Source organism: Lycium barbarum, chromosome 8 (assembly GCF_019175385.1).
Source record: "Lycium barbarum isolate Lr01 chromosome 8, ASM1917538v2, whole genome shotgun sequence".
Taxonomy (NCBI): Eukaryota; Viridiplantae; Streptophyta; class Magnoliopsida; order Solanales; family Solanaceae; genus Lycium; species Lycium barbarum.
The window spans coordinates 48,707,098-48,724,648 of NC_083344.1; the positions used below are offsets into that span (position 1 = coordinate 48,707,098).

Below are 17,551 nucleotides of genomic sequence, written 5' to 3' on the forward strand. Positions count from 1 at the left end.
AGAACGTCAGTACCAATAATGTATCGAGTCTGTAAGGCATGAGAAGTGATTGAAACTCAAAGGAATTCAAAAACAACAAAAGGAAAATAAAGGATACATGAGAGTTGGGGTGAGAGGATTAGAAGGATAGGAACTAGACCCAATTGATAATGAATCCTATCGGCAAACCTAGGTATGTTAAACCTAAATCCTCCTAATTTGAACTCAATCAATAAACCTACGATATTTGAATTTCAAAGGAAGACTCTAATTTGAATCCACAAATGAGCAATCCTATGTAAACCCAATGGAAATGCAGTTCAAGAAGCAACTAAGACATCACACTTAGTTAAGTTACCACACAAACTATATTATCCACTAAACAATCTCTCAAATGAGTTTTTCATCAATATTCAAGCAAAGGATGAAATGAAGGCTAAGTGTCATATTTATACTAAGACTCTTACAACAAAGGCCCTAAAGTGGATCTTTGCAAAATTACCCAACATGTCCTTCATTTGTATCCAATGTCCCTTTACTTGCAATTATGGCCTCCATTTGAAATCTTAACCTTGAATTGGATTCTTAGCCAAGATTTGCACCCTTTAGCCATATTTGCGCTCCTAACCACTTTGTGTTGTGACCTCTTCGTGGTCCTCCCAAGTTATCTCCCAAATGTTGTAGACTCTTGACATCCTCTCCCCAAGCTCTTCCAACGCTCCTCTTCTCATGAACATGGCTTGGAGTACTTGGAGCTTCTTTGCTTCGCTACGTGTGAAAGGTCTTGAGGGACTTGTGTCAATTGGGGTCATATCATCCTCCCCTTCTTGGAGAAGATTCGTCCTCGAATCAAAGGGCATACCTACAACACAAGAAGAAAGATCACTTACATTGAAGACATTATGGACATTATACTCAGTTGGTAAGTCAATCACGTAGCATTGTCATTGATTTTCTCAAGGACTTTGAATGGACCATCTCCTCTTGGGCTCAACTTTCCTTTCCTCAATTGGGGAAACCTCTCTTTCCAGAAGTAAACCTAAACCCAATCATCGGATTGGAAGTCCACTTTCTTCCTCCCATGGTTTTGTCTCTTGGCCACTTTGGTGTTGATCTTGTCAATGCTTTCATTTACCTTGGCATGGATTTTCACGATTTCGGCCGCCCTTTGATTGGCATCTAAACTCACAACATCACTAGAAAAAGGGGGTTAGTTAAGGGAATAAAAGGATTAAAACCATAACACACTTCAAATGGGGCCATGCCAATAGAGGAATGGAGAGACCTATTATAAGCAAACTCAAACTCAATCAAAGGAAAATGGTCTTTTCATTAAGTGGGTTTTCCTCTAATCAAGCATCTAAGCGTGCTCCCGATAATCCTATTCACTACTTCGGTTTGACCATCCATTTGAGGGTTGCAAGAAGTAGAGAACATGAGCTTGGTACAAGTTTACCCCAAAAACTCTTCCAAAAATAACTAAGGGAATTAGAATCCCTATCAATAATAGTAGTGCGGGGGATTCCATGCAATTTAAGCACATGATTTACAAACAAAGATGCTACATGAGATGCATCATCACTTTTATGGCGTGGTATTAAATGAGACATTTTAGCGAACCTATCTACCACAACAAATATGCTATCATGACCCCTTTTGGTTCTTGGAAGACCCAAAATCAAAATCCATAGAAATGTCAATCCAAGGACCAATAGGAGTAGGAAGGGTAGTATACATACCTTGAGGCCGAGTCTTGGGCTTGTCTTGTTTGCATTCCAAGCATTTCCCACAAAGTTTTTCCACATCATGCCGCATCTTGGGCCAATAGAATTGTTCATGTAGAATGTCAAGTGTCTTGGCCACTCCCAAGTGACCCATCATACCTCAACTATGGGTTTCCTTGACAAACAACTCCCTCCATGAGCTCATAGGGACACAAACCTTGCCATCTTTGAAAAAGAACCCATCCAGAAGTTGGAACCGGACAACCCTTGATACAAGACCAACTCCATCGAGCTTCATGAAGATGGAGTCTTTGAAGATCATGGGAGGTCCACATAGGATGACCTTCAAGATATGGGAGATAGCTTGGATGGAAGGCTTCAAGAACGTCACATTCAAGATATGGAAGATAGCTTGGGAGGCTATTTGGAGAAGGAGGCTATGCATGCAAAAGGGGCTAGTACTTAAATACAAGCCTTTTCAAGTTTCACTTCCATGGAAGACATCCAAACAAGGCTCTTACTTCATTAAGGGTATAATTGTAATAGAGCTAGTTGTCTTCCTTATTTTCTTAGTATAAATAGTAGAATAAACATTTCAATAGGGGGATTTCGATGAATTGATAAATTGATGAGTGATTTTGAGAGTTATCTCTAGAGAGAGAAACTTGTGAGAGAGGCCATGGATGGCTCTTGTTGAATCTTTGATTGTTGAGAGGATTGGTTGCTTGAGAATTCAATTCCCTTGAGGTCATCCTAAGAGGTTGGTGCTATCTAGAGTGTAATTAGGAGGTCTTGGTTATTGAAGAACCTTTGGTTGCCTAATTGTGCCTATTTTTGTGTCAATCTATCTATCCTTTACTTTTCCTTTTGTTTATCTTTTAATTTCTCGTTTCCGCGTATCTGTTATTGTATCAATTGGTATCAGAGCAAGGTTGAGGAGTTGTTCCATCAATTCTTCAATCCTTGGTTGAAAAAAAAAAGGTAGAAATTCGAAAAAAAAATCAGAAAATTGTTGTTGTTTGGTGGATTTGAAGTTAGAATCAAGTTCCTTGTGGTCAACTCCATCTAGATCTCGAATTTGGGAGTGTTTGGAGGTGTTTTGAAAAATCACCATTGAAGACCTTCAAGCTTTTTGAAAAACTTCAAATGGGTTTGGGTGATTGAGGCGAAATTGAAGTTAATTCTTATTGGGCTTTGTTTCTAGGTGAAGGGGAATCTAGATCTGAAAATTGGTGGAAAAATAAGTTGATTTGGAGGTGGATTGGATTTTGGATGTTCTTCATGTTCTTGAGCATCTTCATATCTTCATAGTGAAGAAGAAGACCAAAAAGGGAGTTTGATCCAAAATATTTTCCCAAAGTTGTCAAAAGTTGTTTTTCCACCCCAAAAGGGAAAGATCCAGATTGAGTGGGCTCAATACATCAGCCAAATTCAGACAATCCAGCCCAAAGTTCGAGAAAAACCTCACAGGAGGATGTGGGCTTGTGCTCTGGCTGTGCGTCGCACAGCCATTGCATGACCGAAAAAAAAAATTGCCAGAATCTCAGAAACATTAGTGTGTGTTGCAAAGATTCAGAGAGGGGTATTTTGTGCGATCCTTGTGCGACACATGGCCATCGTACGACTCTGAAAACTCCAAAAAATTTCGAAGTGTCAGATTCAAAGAGGGGTGTTTTGTGCGACGGGTGTGCGACGCATAGCTAACGCACGACCTGCAGAAGATTGTCTAAGTGCTCGAAAACGGTTTGATTCCTTCTTAACTTCCCTTCTTTGATTCTTACAACTAGTTAACAACTAGTAATCGATCTTATTAGTTGCTAACTAGTTCTTGAGTCCTATTTTCATTCGTACCAATTCTTTCAAGCTTTTCTTCATTTTTACCTCGTTGTTAATTTCTTGGCTCAAGTGCGTTTGTTTTAATTGATTCATCCTATTTCTTCGAGTCTAACAAGAATCCATTCTGACCTCAAGCAGAAATTGTGCACCTTGCAAGCAACCGAATCCAATCGAGAATCAACATCGGCCCATCCAATTGAGTGGTAAAAGGCAAGAGTGTGTGAGTTCATTTGAGTGGTGCTAGCCAAGCACAAAAGAGTGTAAACACGAGTGTGGTGAGGTTTCTTTACTACTAACGTGTTTGCTAAGTGTTCTTTGCAGGTACTTCTCCATGGATTCCGATTCATGTTGTGGCGATTATGATTGTTATGATGATGATGGTTATAGTTATGAAGGGGAGGACTATGGGAGCTATGAAGAGTGTGACGATGGGGAATATGAGAGCTATATGGGAAATGGTGACCATGAGGAAGTTCGGAGAGAGAATTACCATTTTGAAGGAGAATATGAAGAAAGTGGCACTCATGTGTCTCATGAGGAAGATGGGGATGAAGAAGAACCTTGTTATGATTCGTATGGTGAAGATAATGAAGCTGAATATTCTTTTGCTATACATCATGAAGATGAAGACGACTCGAGGTATGACTCTCTTTCACACGTGTCTTATGGAGAAAATCCTTATACAAATAGGACTCGTGGAGGGTATGTCTATAGAGGTAGTGAAAGTGCTAAAGTTGATTATGGAAGGACTTCTAATGGGCATGCATATGCTACGTCTTGTAGTACTTCCTTTCCGAAGCAAAATGGCATGGGTGGGAATGTGAGTACTAGTTGGAGTTGTCCTATGCTAAAGAAAGTGGTTCCAAAGAGGCGATTCATGGAGACGAAGGTAAAACTTTGTGGTAGAGAGGGAATCCTTGTGCTTGATGATGATTGTTACACCAATTTCATCACCCCTCGAGCGGTTGAAGAGGCGAAATCCTTACTATGACGAGGGAGGATATGGGGTTGATAGGAGGGTGATGGTATCCATTTCACTTGGCGAGTACCAAGAGGAAGTTTGGTGTGATGTGCTTCCAATGGATAATTGTCATGTATGTTTAGGAGTCCCTTGGTTCCAAAAGCATGGAATCCCACATGAACAAGATTGGCATCAATTTGTAGTGGACAAGAAAGGAAAATTTCTCTTTCCATGCATACTTACTAGGAATAGTCCAAGTGTAAAAGTGCGAGATACCCATGTGAAATGGCCTACCTTGGATAGGGAAGCTAGTGGAGAAGAAAATGAGAAATGGGAATCCATAATAGATGAAATCTTCGCTAGCTACAACTATTCACAAGAAATGAAGATGGACTTAGCCGTTCAAACTTTTGACTCAAAGCTTGTCAATCATTGGGAGTATGTGAAATGTTGTGGGAGACAAGTGAGGAGTCCCATCAAGACTTGGGAGGACATGAAAAGGATATTGAGAAGCCAATATCCCAAGCCACATGTGAGAAGAAATGAATCTTTGAGGGGTACCTCTTTTGAGAGAACCCCATGCTTGAAGGCAAGGACGGCGGCCACAACCATTCCTTCCATTGGTCAAAGGAGCTTGCATGAACACCAAGGTAAGATCACTTATCCTTATACTCCTACATCTTTGTGTGATTTTAATGTCAAGTCAAGCATGAAAGTTGGTTTTACCTTGCGTTAAGCCTAATGCTTGTTTGCCGTGTATTAGTAATGCCATTGTTGAAAGTGTCCCCACACTAGTTGATAGCAACCATGGAGGCTCAAATGCATTAAGGAGCAAAAAAGGTCACCACCAAGATTCGGGACGAATCTTCTATAAGAGGGGAAGAATGATAGCAACCAAGGAAGCTTAATTTTCGTTGAAGACTAAAAAATATCAAGATGCTTTAATGGGCTTCATTTGGTAATGACATGTCATGTAATGGAGGAATAGCTCCAGCCCAAAGGAGATCTTTAGGGAAAGTCTTAATACTAATTGGAGGCCCAAATTGAAAACCAAGATGAGTTGGATTATGGCCCAAAACATGCCTAAAGAAGGAACAAGTTCAGCAGCCCATACTTGTGTTTCTAGAAGATCATTTAATGCTATGTTGACTACATTTAATGTTTTTATTGAACAAAGTGTTGGTGGTCTTCTATGCACATTGGAACAAATGTTTGGTGGTCTTCTATGCACATTGGAACAAATGTTGGTGGTCTTCTATGCACTTTGGAACAAAGAATTGGTGGTCTTCTATGCAGCTTGGAAATTGCACCTTAATTAATTTGGTTTGACCAACTTTAATGTCTAGAATGTTCTTTATTTTATTTAGGGTAGCAGCCACCATTTCTCCTATATAAAGGGGTGTTTTCTTTTTCATTGTAACTAAGTTTGAATATTAATAATATTAGCCTTGTGCTTGTGGAGACCTTTGAGGTTCTCGTTTGGGTTATGCTCTTTTTGTTCTACTTTGAACCGCAACTCGGATTCTTCGATGGTAAGATTCCTTGTTTGAGTTCCCTCCCTCCATTTCTTCTTCTTCTTAATTGATTCAACTCCTTCTTTCACTATTAATTAAACGTTTTAAGTATCAAATACTTGAACTTGTGTTCTTCTTTCTCAAGAATCAATCCTTCCCCCTTTCTAATTTTCAATTCTAAAGTCTTCTGCTAACCGTGTTGTTATCAAGTGGTATCAGAGCGGTTCTACCAAGATTCCGTTCTTGATAATCTTGGGGATTTCTTGAAAAAAAAAAGAGCAAAAAAAAAAATCAAAAAAAAAATAAAAAAAAAAAATAGAAAAGTACTGTAGCGTGAACAGTATCAAAATTATTTTTTAAAAAAATCTGTTCGAGTGAACAGTGACGTGAACAGTTTTTCTAGTTATCTTCACTTGTTCTTGGTTTGTTCAAAGAGATCTTGTGATTTGGTGACTTTAAATTATGGGGAAATCCATTATGGTTGTTATTTCTTGAAAATTCCATTAGTTTTAAAGATTCTTTGACTTTTGCTCATCAAGGAACTCAAGAGTCACTTTGAGGAATGCAAAGGTCATTACAACACATTTGTATCCAAACTCATTGATATGTTCTAAATCTTTCCTTGAAAGTGTTTTATTTCTTGCATTTAGTTTTCTTTATGTTCTCTTACTAGATACTTGAAGTATTTGTCCATACTTAGAGTTGTCTAGTAATTTTGTGTCGATTTCTTTATTTCGTGCTAATTTGTTTCGTGTTTTTTCTCTCTCTATTTCATTGTGTATTTCTTGTTTCCTGTCAGTTTAAGTTTTTGTTGTCCTTTTCTTTGTTTGACATAAACTCCATTCTTGAACCAAGCTTTGGAACTTACTTTGAGGTGTTTGAGTTGCTGGTTTATTGAAGAACTTCGAGGAGCAGCCATTGAGTGGTAAAAGGCGAGAGTGGTGAGATTCTTTGAGGGTAAAAGCCTACTTGTGTGATACACGAGTGTTGAGAGTCACTACTTGAGTGATGTAAGGGTGTGATTCTTTTGGTGAGGTCCTTTTGCTTCTAACAATTTTTTGTTTGTAGTTAAGTAATTTGCAGGTCTTTGGGAGGTTATGGCTACATCCATGGATACCAAAAGAAAGGAAGAAGATAAAATATTAAAAGAAAGAGATGAAAATGACTTTTACTGGTTACGAAAACTCTATGAAGCAATGAGGAAAGCAAATGATGAGTGGGATGAAAGAAAGAAGAAACAACATAATTCCAAAAAAACATCTTCAAACTATCCTTCATCTAATGAGGGGGAGTTGAAGCACAAGGCGTATGAAAAGAAGGACCAAAGGGACACATCAAGTGCTTGTAGAAAACCAAAAATCAGAGTTGATGTTAGAAGTCCTCTAAAAGATAGTAGAGGAATTCTTGGCAAGTATGTGGGTGCTTATGATACTTCAAATAACATATTCTTCCAAGGAAAGCAAGGGAGTGTTTCTTCATCAGTTGGATCCTTTTTCAATTCAAACAAAAGTGAGGATGAACGACAAAAGAAAGAGAGAAGTAAGGGTGAGAAACTTGACAACTCAAGAGAGGAAAAAGTAGAGGAAGTGATGAATGAAGAGAGTGAGTTGTCAAGAACTGGAAATGAGTGGACAGAATCGAGTGAAGTGCGTTTGGGAGGTAAAATAGAGGGTGAACAAAAGCACTTGAGAGATGATAGAAAAGAAGTGCTTAAAAGAAAAGAGTGCATAAGTGTGAAAGGATCTTGTTCAAGCTCTAACCTTTTAACTCATTCTTTTTCTAGTATTTGTGCTCCAAATGTGCAGGTTGTTGAAGAAGAACCCATTGAAGTGTTGGAACAACAATTGAAGGAAGAATCTAGTTTCAAATGGGATTTGAAAGTAGCAAAGGCTGATGATTTGTGGAAACAATTGCAAGTAGAAGACAAAGTTGAGCTTGATGATCTCATGTGGTATGACCTTATCGATGATCTATTTGTAGATGCAAACAAAACTGAACTTGTACCACAATTTGTTGAATCAAGGGTTTTAGGTGAAGATATAACTCAAATTGAGAGTGAACATAACTTTTTTTGTTGTTCTTCACACGTGAGCAGTCTGCCACAATGTGGTGAAAGTGGGAAACGAGATAAGTTGAGTGAACAAATCCAAGAGAATTTGAGAAAGGATGAATCTTGTTCATATGCTAATAAACTAACTCTTTCTTGTTTTAGTCTTTTATCTCCTTTCATGCAGAACATTGAGGATGAACTTTGTGTAAAGGATGATGACAGCTCACTTGAAGAAGACAATCTCATGGGTCAAGGTTTTAAAGTGTGGGATAACCCATTGTGGGATGATACTAAACATGAGTTTACTGTACATTTTTGTCCACTTTGGGATTCCATGAAGGAAGCAAAGGTGATGAAGTTTCCAATGAAGACATTGAGACACATGAAGCTTTTGGTGCCGTAGATATTGAGAAAGTTGAGCTAGGTGCAGAATGTAGTAGCTCAAGTGTGGAAAAGGACAAGTGCTCACATGTTTTCAACTTCACAATATCTTTATCTTGTTTTCTAGATCCTTATTTGCAGGTTCATTCCAAGCCACTTCACAAGAAAATAACTTTTGATCCATATCATGACCATGGTAGAATGGTGAGGTTAAGTTGTTTAGAAAGAGAAAATATGGTATGTTTTCTTGGTATTCATATGCTTTTGGTCTGGCTAATGATCCTCTACTGTTTAAAGAGCTAATGAATTGTGTTCTTAGTTCTTGTGTTGGAAATTACATTGTTCTATTAGATGATGTAATGCTTGGATATTTAAAAGGGGTGTTTGTGCATAAAAGAACTAAGTGGGTTAAGTGGTTGCATGGTCACTACCTTGTGTTGTTTTTACCAAATGCTTGTTTTGTTTCCTTTGTTTGCTCCCTACTTATTGTGATTATCATGTTGGTTGCAGGTCAATGTCAAGATTCGAGGACGAATATTCTTTAAGAGGGGGAGAATGATAGCAACCATGGAGGCTCAAATGCATTAAGGAGCAAAAAAGGTCACCACCAAGATTCGGGACGAATCTTCTATAAGAGGGGGAGAATGATAGCAACCAAGGAAGCTTAATTTTCATTGAAGACTAAAAAATATCAAGATGCTTTAATGGGTTTCATTTGGTAATGACATGTCATGTAATGGAGGAATAGCTCCAGCCCAAAGGAGATCTTTAGGGAAAGTCTTAATACTAATTGGAGGCCCAAATTGAAAACCAAGATGAGTTGGATTATTGCCCAAAACATGCCCAAAGAAGGAACAAGTTCAGCAGCCCATACTTGTGTTTCTAGAAGATCATTTAATGCTATGTTGACTACATTTAATGTTTTTATTGAACAAAGTGTTGGTGGTCTTCTATGCACATTGGAACAAATGTTTGGTGGTCTTCTATGCACATTGGAACAAATGTTGGTGGTCTTCTATGCACTTTGGAACAAAGAATTGGTGGTCTTCTATGCAGCTTGGAAATTGCACCTTAATTAATTTGGTTTGACCAACTTTAATGTCTAGAATGTTCTTTATTTTATTTAGGGTAGCAGCCACCATTTCTCCTATATAAAGGGGTGTTTTCTTTTTCATTGTAACTAAGTTTGAATATTAATAATATTAGCCTTGTGCTTGTGGAGACCTTTGAGGTTCTCGTTTGGGTTATGCTCTTTTTGTTCTACTTTGAACCGCAACTCGGATTCTTCGATGGTAAGATTCCTTGTTTGAGTTCCCTCCCTCCATTTCTTCTTCTTCTAAATTGATTCAACTCCTTCTTTCACTATTAATTAAACATTTTAAGTATCAAATACTTGAACTTGTGTTCTTCTTTCTCAAGAATCAATCCTTCCCCCTTTCTAATTTTCAATTCTAAAGTCTTCCGCTAACCGTGTTGTTATCACTAGTTGATCCTATTGATGACCAAATTGTTCCTTCTTGTAAGGTCGATTTGTGTCCACCTAGTGTTGACACTTGTGCTTAGAATGATAGTGCATTATTGAATGAAGGTGCTCAAACACTAGTTGATCCTTTAGATGACAAAATTGATTCTTCTTGCAAGATCGATTTGTGTCCACCTAGTGTTGGCACTTGTGAATTGATTGGTAGTACAATGTCATGTGGTCATCATGTTAGTAATTCTTGCGAGCTTGACATACTACCAACTCGTGTTGAAACTTGTATTGATCAACTTGCTTGTAATGATAATTCACTACTTGAGGATCTTTGTGATGTGTTTCATGTACCTCTAGTTAGTGATAATGTTGATATAGTTGGTCAATTGAAAGAATGTGACATCTCACCCTTGTTTGTTTCATGTCAAAACGAGTCTCTTGATCGTACTTTAGTGTCACGTGATAAGACTCCAATTTGTAGTGGTGATGTGTGTCATGTAGATAGTCGTGTGAGCGAAAACGCATTGAAAGACGACATTGGTTCTTTTGAGAGTGAAATGACATGCTTTGACTCCTCATTGTTCATGGATTACTCTCTTATAAAGGATAATGTTTTATTTGAGGATGACATGACTATTGAGAGTGAAATACCTAGTGGAATGTTTTGTAATGTTGAAAGCGTGGCCACTTTTGGTGACTACATGGTATTTGAAAATCCATTATGGGATGATAACTCTCTTCCCTATGATGGAGATCCTCCCTTGAGGAATTGTGACCCACTTATTGGGAGGGGAAGTGTTCAAAAGGAAGGTGAAACTTGTCTGCAAATTGCTAATTCTTCCTTGGGTGTTCCAAATAGTAGTAGTATGATCGACCATGCTTTTGAGTTTAATAGTGAAACTACATTTGAGGACACCCTAGATGAAGTTATTTTGCATGACACCTTTCTTTATTACCTTTTTGCATATGATGACATTCATGATCTTTTTGGGAGTGCATCTTATGGAGGAGGGAGTCCTATCGGGGTACTCAGTTGTTGTATTGCCCGTGATATGTGGGTATCTTTTCCCTTTGATCCCGGTGAAGTCTTAACTTGGTGTGAATGGTGTCATTTTGCAATTGAGGATCATTTGTATGTCCTGCCAACTTGGCGTCTTGAAACCCTTGGCTCTTTTAGAATATCCTCATTTCTTAATCTTTGGGTTAGCCAAGTTCATAGTGCTCTATTTGAGAGTTTATGTTGCTTGAAAATGGTTGATACTTGGCTATATCACAAATTTGTGCTTACTTGGCATGGTGGTAGGTTAGTCCACCCTAACACTAACCCTCATCCTTTGAGGACTTGGTTTTTGTTTGTCTCCTTTATGGTTTTGCAAGGTTTAGATTTGAGGACGAATCCTTTTCAAGAAGGGGGGAATGATACAAGACCAACTCCATCGAGCTTCATGAAGATGGAGTCTTTGAAGATCATGGGAGGTCCACATAGGATAACCTTCTATGGGAGATAGCTTGGATGGAAGGCTTCAAGAACGTCACATTCAAGATATGGAAGATAGCTTGGGAGGCTATTTGGAGAAGGAGGCTATGCATGCAAAAGGGGCTAGTACTTAAATACAAGCCTTTTCAAGTTAGTGATTCCATGGAAGACATCCAAACAAGGCCCTTACTTCATTAAGGGTATAATTGTAATAGAGCTAGTTGTCTTCCTTATTTTCTTAGTATAAATAGTAGACTAAACATTTCAATAGGGGGATTTCGATGAATTGATAAATTGATGAATGATTTTGAGAGTTATCTCTAGAGAGAGAAACTTGTGAGACAGGCCATGGATGACTCTTATTGAATCTTTGATTATTGAGAGGATTGTTTGCTTGGGAATTCAATTCCCTTGAGGTCATCCTAAGAGGTTGGTGCTATCTAGAGTGTAATTAGGAGGTCTTGGTTATTGAAGAACCTTTGGTTGCCTAATTGTGCCTATTTTTGTGTCAATCTATCTATCCTTTACTTTTCCTTTTGTTTATCTTTTAATTTCTCGTTTCCGCGTATCCGTTATTGTATCAACCCTTTTCCCTTGAGTCCATTCTTAACAAATTTCTTTGAAATCAGGATCTTGAGAATAAAATCCCTTAACGCTTTCAAATCCCGTCATCCTAGAAGTCATAGTCTTTAGCAAGATATACCTTCTAGACAATGCATCCGCCACCACATTTTCTTTACCCTACTTGTAATGGATCACATAAGGGAAAACTTTAATAAGTTCTACCCATTTTGCATGTCTCTTGTTGAGTTTAGATTGGCTCCTCATATGCTTCAAGGATTCATGATCCGAACGAATCACAAATTCCTTGTGCCATAAATAATGTTGCCAATGGGTTAATACCCTCACAAGTGCATACAATGCCTTGTCATAAGTAGAGTAGTTCAATGATGCCCTTTTTAGCTTTTCACTAAAGTAAGCCAATGGCTTGCCTTCTTCCATCAATATCCCACCTATGCCAACCCCGGAAGCATCACACTCAACTTCAGAAGTTTTTTCAAAATTGGGTAATTGCAACAATGGTGACGAACTCAACATGGACTTTAACTCTTTAAATGCCTTCTCTTGCTCAACTCCCCAAGCAAAAGGCACATTTTTTTTTATCAATTCGGTCAAGGGAAAGGCAATTGTACTAAACCCCTTTATAAACCTTCTATAGAAACTTGCCAACCTATGGAAACTCCTCACATCGGTTGCATTTTTAGGAGTTGGCCAAGTTCTAATAGACTCTACCTTTTCTTTATCAACCTCCACACCATTTGCACTCATCACGAAACCCAAGAATACAACTTTATCAACACAAAAAGAACATTTCTTGAGATTAGAACACAACTTCTCATGCAACAATACGTCAAATACTTACCTCAAATGGCTTACATGCTCTTCAATTGATATGCTATACACTCTACATCATCAAAATAGACAACCACAAACTTATTGATAAATGGTTTCAAGACATGGTTTATCAATCTCATAAATGTGCTAGGTACATTGGTTAGGCCAAATGGCATGACAAGCCACTCATAGAGGCCAAAATTGGTTTTGAAGGTCGTTTTCCACTCATCACCCCAGTTCATATGAATTTGGTGATAGCCACTTCTAAGATCAATCTTCGAAAACACACTTGAGCCATATAGCTCACTCATCAAACATATCATCAAGTCTAGGAATGAGATGTCGATACTTTACCGTGATTTTGTTGATGGCTCTACAATCAATGCACATCCTCTAAGTGCTATCTTTCTTTGGAAAAAGAATCACCGGAATGGCACATGGGCTAAGACTCTCCTTCGCTAGACCCTTTTCAAGCAGTTCCTCAACTGGCCTTTGCAATTCTTTTGTTTCCTCCAGATTGCTCCTATAAGCTTGTTTGTTAGGAATTTGTGAACCCAACTCAAAGTCAATTTGATGTTCAATACCCCTCAATTGAGGCAATCCATCGGGCATCTCATTCGGAAATAGCTCATTATATTCCTGCAAAAGAGAAGACACACTACTAGGAAAAGTGCTAGTAGTTTGGTTAGTATGCGAAAGAAGATCATTGTTCACAAGGCACACCACGAAGTGCCTCTGTTCAATTCCCTCTAAACAATTACTTGGTTTGGCTAACGTACACCTCTTGGATCTATCTTGAGATGATTAACAACAACAACATACCCAGTAAATTCCCACAATGAGGGGTCTGGGGAGGGTAGAGTGTACGCAGACCTTACCCTCACCTTTCAAGGTGAGAAGGTTATTTCCGAAAGACCCTCAGCTCAAGAAAGAACAAGACAAAAGGTCAGATAAGGACAAGCATAACAAAACAATATGAAAATGAGAAGCAGCAAAAGCAAGAGAGTCATGATAAACAGTAGCTACTATAAATAAATAAGATACTCGAAGTACAAGACCCAGCAATATAAGCAGAAATCAGATGGCAATAGACGAATGAGCAAACTACAACTACTAGGACGAAAGAAATAAGCGAGACTACCTCTTAACCTTCTATCCTAATCTGAGTCCTCCATAACCTCCTATCTAAGGTCATGTCCTCGGTAAGCTGAAACTGCGCCATGTCCTGTCTAGCGACCTCTCCCCAATACTTCTTTTGCCTACCTCTACCTCTCCTGAAACCATTCATAGCCAACCTCTCACACCTCCGCACTGCGGCATATGTGTCTCTCCTCTTGACATTTCCAAACCATCTCAGCCTCGCTTCCCGCATCTTTTCCTCAACTGATGCCACTCCCACCTTGCCCCGGATATCTTCGTTCCTAATCCTATTCTTCCTAGTGTGCCCACGCATCCACTGCAGTATTCGCATTTTCGCGACTTTCATATTCTGAACGTGAGAGTTCTTGACTAGCCAACATTCCACCCCATACAACAAAGTTAGTCTAACCACCACTTTGTAGAACTTGCCTTTAAGGTGGCACTTTTTTTGTCACGCAGTACTCCAGAAACGAGCCTCCATTTCATCCATCCGGCACCAATACGATGTGTAACATCATCGTCAATCTTCCCATCTCCTTGAACAATACCCCAAGATACTTAAAACTTCCTTTCTTTTGGCGGGCCTGGGTACCAAGGCTCACTTCCTCATCAGCCTCATACTGTACGCCACTGAACTTTCACTCCAAGTAATCTGTCTTGGTCCTACTAAACTTAAATCCTTTAGACTCAAACGTCTGTCTCCAATCTTTCAGCTTAGCGTTAACTCCGCTATGAGTTTCGTCAATCAAGACTATGCCATCCGCGAACAACATACACCAAGGCACCTCACCTTGTATTTGTCGCTTCAATCCATCCATTACCAAGGCAAATAAAAATAGGCTAAGAGCTGATCCTTGGTGCAACCCCATCAGAATAGAGAAGTGCTCCGAGTCTCCTCCTACTGTCCTTACCCTGGTCTTGGCTCCATCATACATGTCCTTTATCGCTCTAATATACACCACAGGTACACCTTTAGCCTCCAAGCATCTCCAAAGAACCTCTCTCAGCACTTTGTCGTAAGCCTTTTCTAGGTCGATGAATACCACGTGCAAGTCCCTCTTCCGCTCCCTATACTGCTCCACCAATCTCCTTACAATATGAATAGATTCTATATTCGAGCGTACCGGCATGAATCTGAACTGGTTCTCTTAAATAGACACACCTCACCTCACCCTCATCTCCACCGCCCTTTCCCACACTTTCATAGTGTGACTTAGCAGCTTGATACCTCTATAATTGTTGCAGCTTTGAATGTTTCCCTTGTTTGTTATACAAGGGAATCATTTTACTCAACCTCCATGATTCGGGCATCTTTGCCGTCTTGAAAATGACATTAAACAACCCAGTCAACAACTCCAAGCCTATACTGCCCGCACTCTTCCAAAATTCCCCCAAGATCTCGTCAGGTCCGATCACTCTTCCCCTGCGCATCCTATGGACAGCTCTCTTAACCTCCTCAACCTTTATACCCCTACAATATCCAAAGTCGTGACGCCTATCGGAGTACTCCAAATCTCCCAACATAATGTCTCTGCCCCCTTCTTCGTTCAAGAGTTTATGAAAGTATGACTGTCATTTCCTTCTAGTGTGGGCTTCCTCTACCAGCACTTTGCCATCCTCGTCCTTGATGCACTTCACTTGATCCAAATCGCGTGCCTTCCTCTCTTTCTCCTTGGCAAGCCTGAACAACTTCTTATCTCTACCTCGGTCCTCTAGTTCGGCATAAAGGCATTCGAAGGCTTCCGTTTTTGCCACCGAGACCGCCAACTTCACCTCCTTTCTCGCCATCTTATACTTTTCCTTGTTTATCCGCTTCTCTTCATCATCCTTCTTGTCTACCAACTTCGCATACGCGTGCTTCTTTGCTTCCACCTTTCCTTAGACTTCTCCATTCCACCACCAATCCCCTCGGTGCCCACCACGGCTACCTCTTGAGACCCCCAGTACATCTCTAGCTGCTTCCCTAATGCAACTAGCCATCCTATCCCACATACTGCTCGCATCCCCTCTACTATCCCATGTTCCCATAGCCATCAACTTCTCCCCCATTTATAGGGCACTAGACAACGTCAAACTCCCCCACCTAATCCTCGGTCGGTCATCCACGACCCTCACCTTCTTTACCCTCTTTATCTCCAAATCCATCACTAATAACTTATGCTGGGTTGAAAGATTCTCACTCGAAATTACCTTACAGTCCTTACAGAGACCTTTATCATCTTTTCTAAGGAGCAAAAAGTCAATCTGCGTCACAGCCACCGAGCTACAGAAGGTTACCAAGTGCTCCTCCTTCTTCAAAAAACTCGAGTTTGTTATCACCAATCTAAAGGCCTTTGCGAAATCCAGGAGTGAGACTCCTCCTCCGTTCCTGTCCCCGAAGCCAAACCCCCCATGCACATTGTCATAACCCCTCGAAATAGACCCAATGTGCCCATTGAAATCTCCTCTTACGAATAACTTCTTAGAAGGCGGTATACTTTTCACAACTTTGTCCAAGTCCTCCCAAAAGTGCCTCTTTTCCTCCTCGTCTAATCCCACTTGCGGCGCGTAAGCACTAATGAAGATCAAAGAGAACCCTCCAATGACTAACTTAATTGCCATCCCATCATTGACCCTCCTAACCTCTACCACCCGATCTCTCAGCTCATTATCTACTAAGATCCCTACCCCATTCCTATACCTCGACTTACCCGAAAACCAAAGCTTATGGGTATATCCTTAGCTTCAGGTCCTACCCATTTAGTCTTTTGCATGCAAGCAATATTAATGCTCCTCTTCCTAAGCATCTTAACAAACTCTATGGACTTCCCCAATAAAGTCCCAATATTCCAAGACCATACTCTCAACCTAAAAGCTCCCTTAACCCCCTTAGGCCCCCCAACCCTATCCCCCATCCCCAACCGAGAACATGACCCTAGTCTACCATCCCTGATGCAAGACGAGTTGCCTCAAGGACACTTAAAGGACCGTCTCGTAGAGCCAAAGTTTGGATGATAGCATGGAGAGGACGGATGGGAAATGGAACAGCATTAAAGTGGCCACCGAGTAAGGAAGGCTATACGCAAGAGGTCACATCCGTAAATTCAAGATTTCCATCTCCACAAGACTAGCCAAACAAGGCCCTTGCCTCATTAATGGCATTTGTGTAATAATAGAGTCTTCTATTATTTAGTTAGTATAAATACATTGTCTTTCATTTCATTAGGGGACTTTTGACATTTGAAGAAAAGATGAGTGATATTTGAGAGAGTTGTCTCTAGAGAGAGAAACTTGTAGAGAGGCCATGGATGGCTCTTGTTGAACCTTTGATTGTGAGAGGATTGGTTGCTTGGGAATTCAATTCCCTTGAGGTCATCCTAAGAGGTTGGTGCTTGTTTATGCTAATTAATTGAGGTCTTTAGGTTTGATACACCTTTAGGTTGCTTTTAATTCCATTTTCTTGTGTCAATCTATCTATCTTTTACTTTCCTTGTTAGTTTATTGCTTCCGCGTATCCGTTATTGTATCAATTGGTATCAGAGCTTAGTTTAGGTTTGTTCTACCAAATCTAATCTTGGGTTTTGATTCAAAAAAAAAAAAAAAAAATCGAATTTCTCTTGTTGATTTTTGTTGAATCTGGT

At 39.7% G+C, this 17,551-nt stretch overlaps 1 protein-coding gene across 1 annotated transcript; it reads right to left on the reverse strand.

Moving 5' to 3' along the window:
- Positions 1 to 15,980: 15,980 nt before the first annotated feature.
- LOC132607814 (uncharacterized) lies at positions 15,981 to 16,532 on the reverse strand. Its single transcript, XM_060321892.1, has one exon. The coding sequence runs from the start codon at positions 16,530 to 16,532 to the stop codon at positions 15,981 to 15,983; it is 552 nt and encodes a 183-aa protein (XP_060177875.1).
- Positions 16,533 to 17,551: the final 1,019 nt, after the last annotated feature.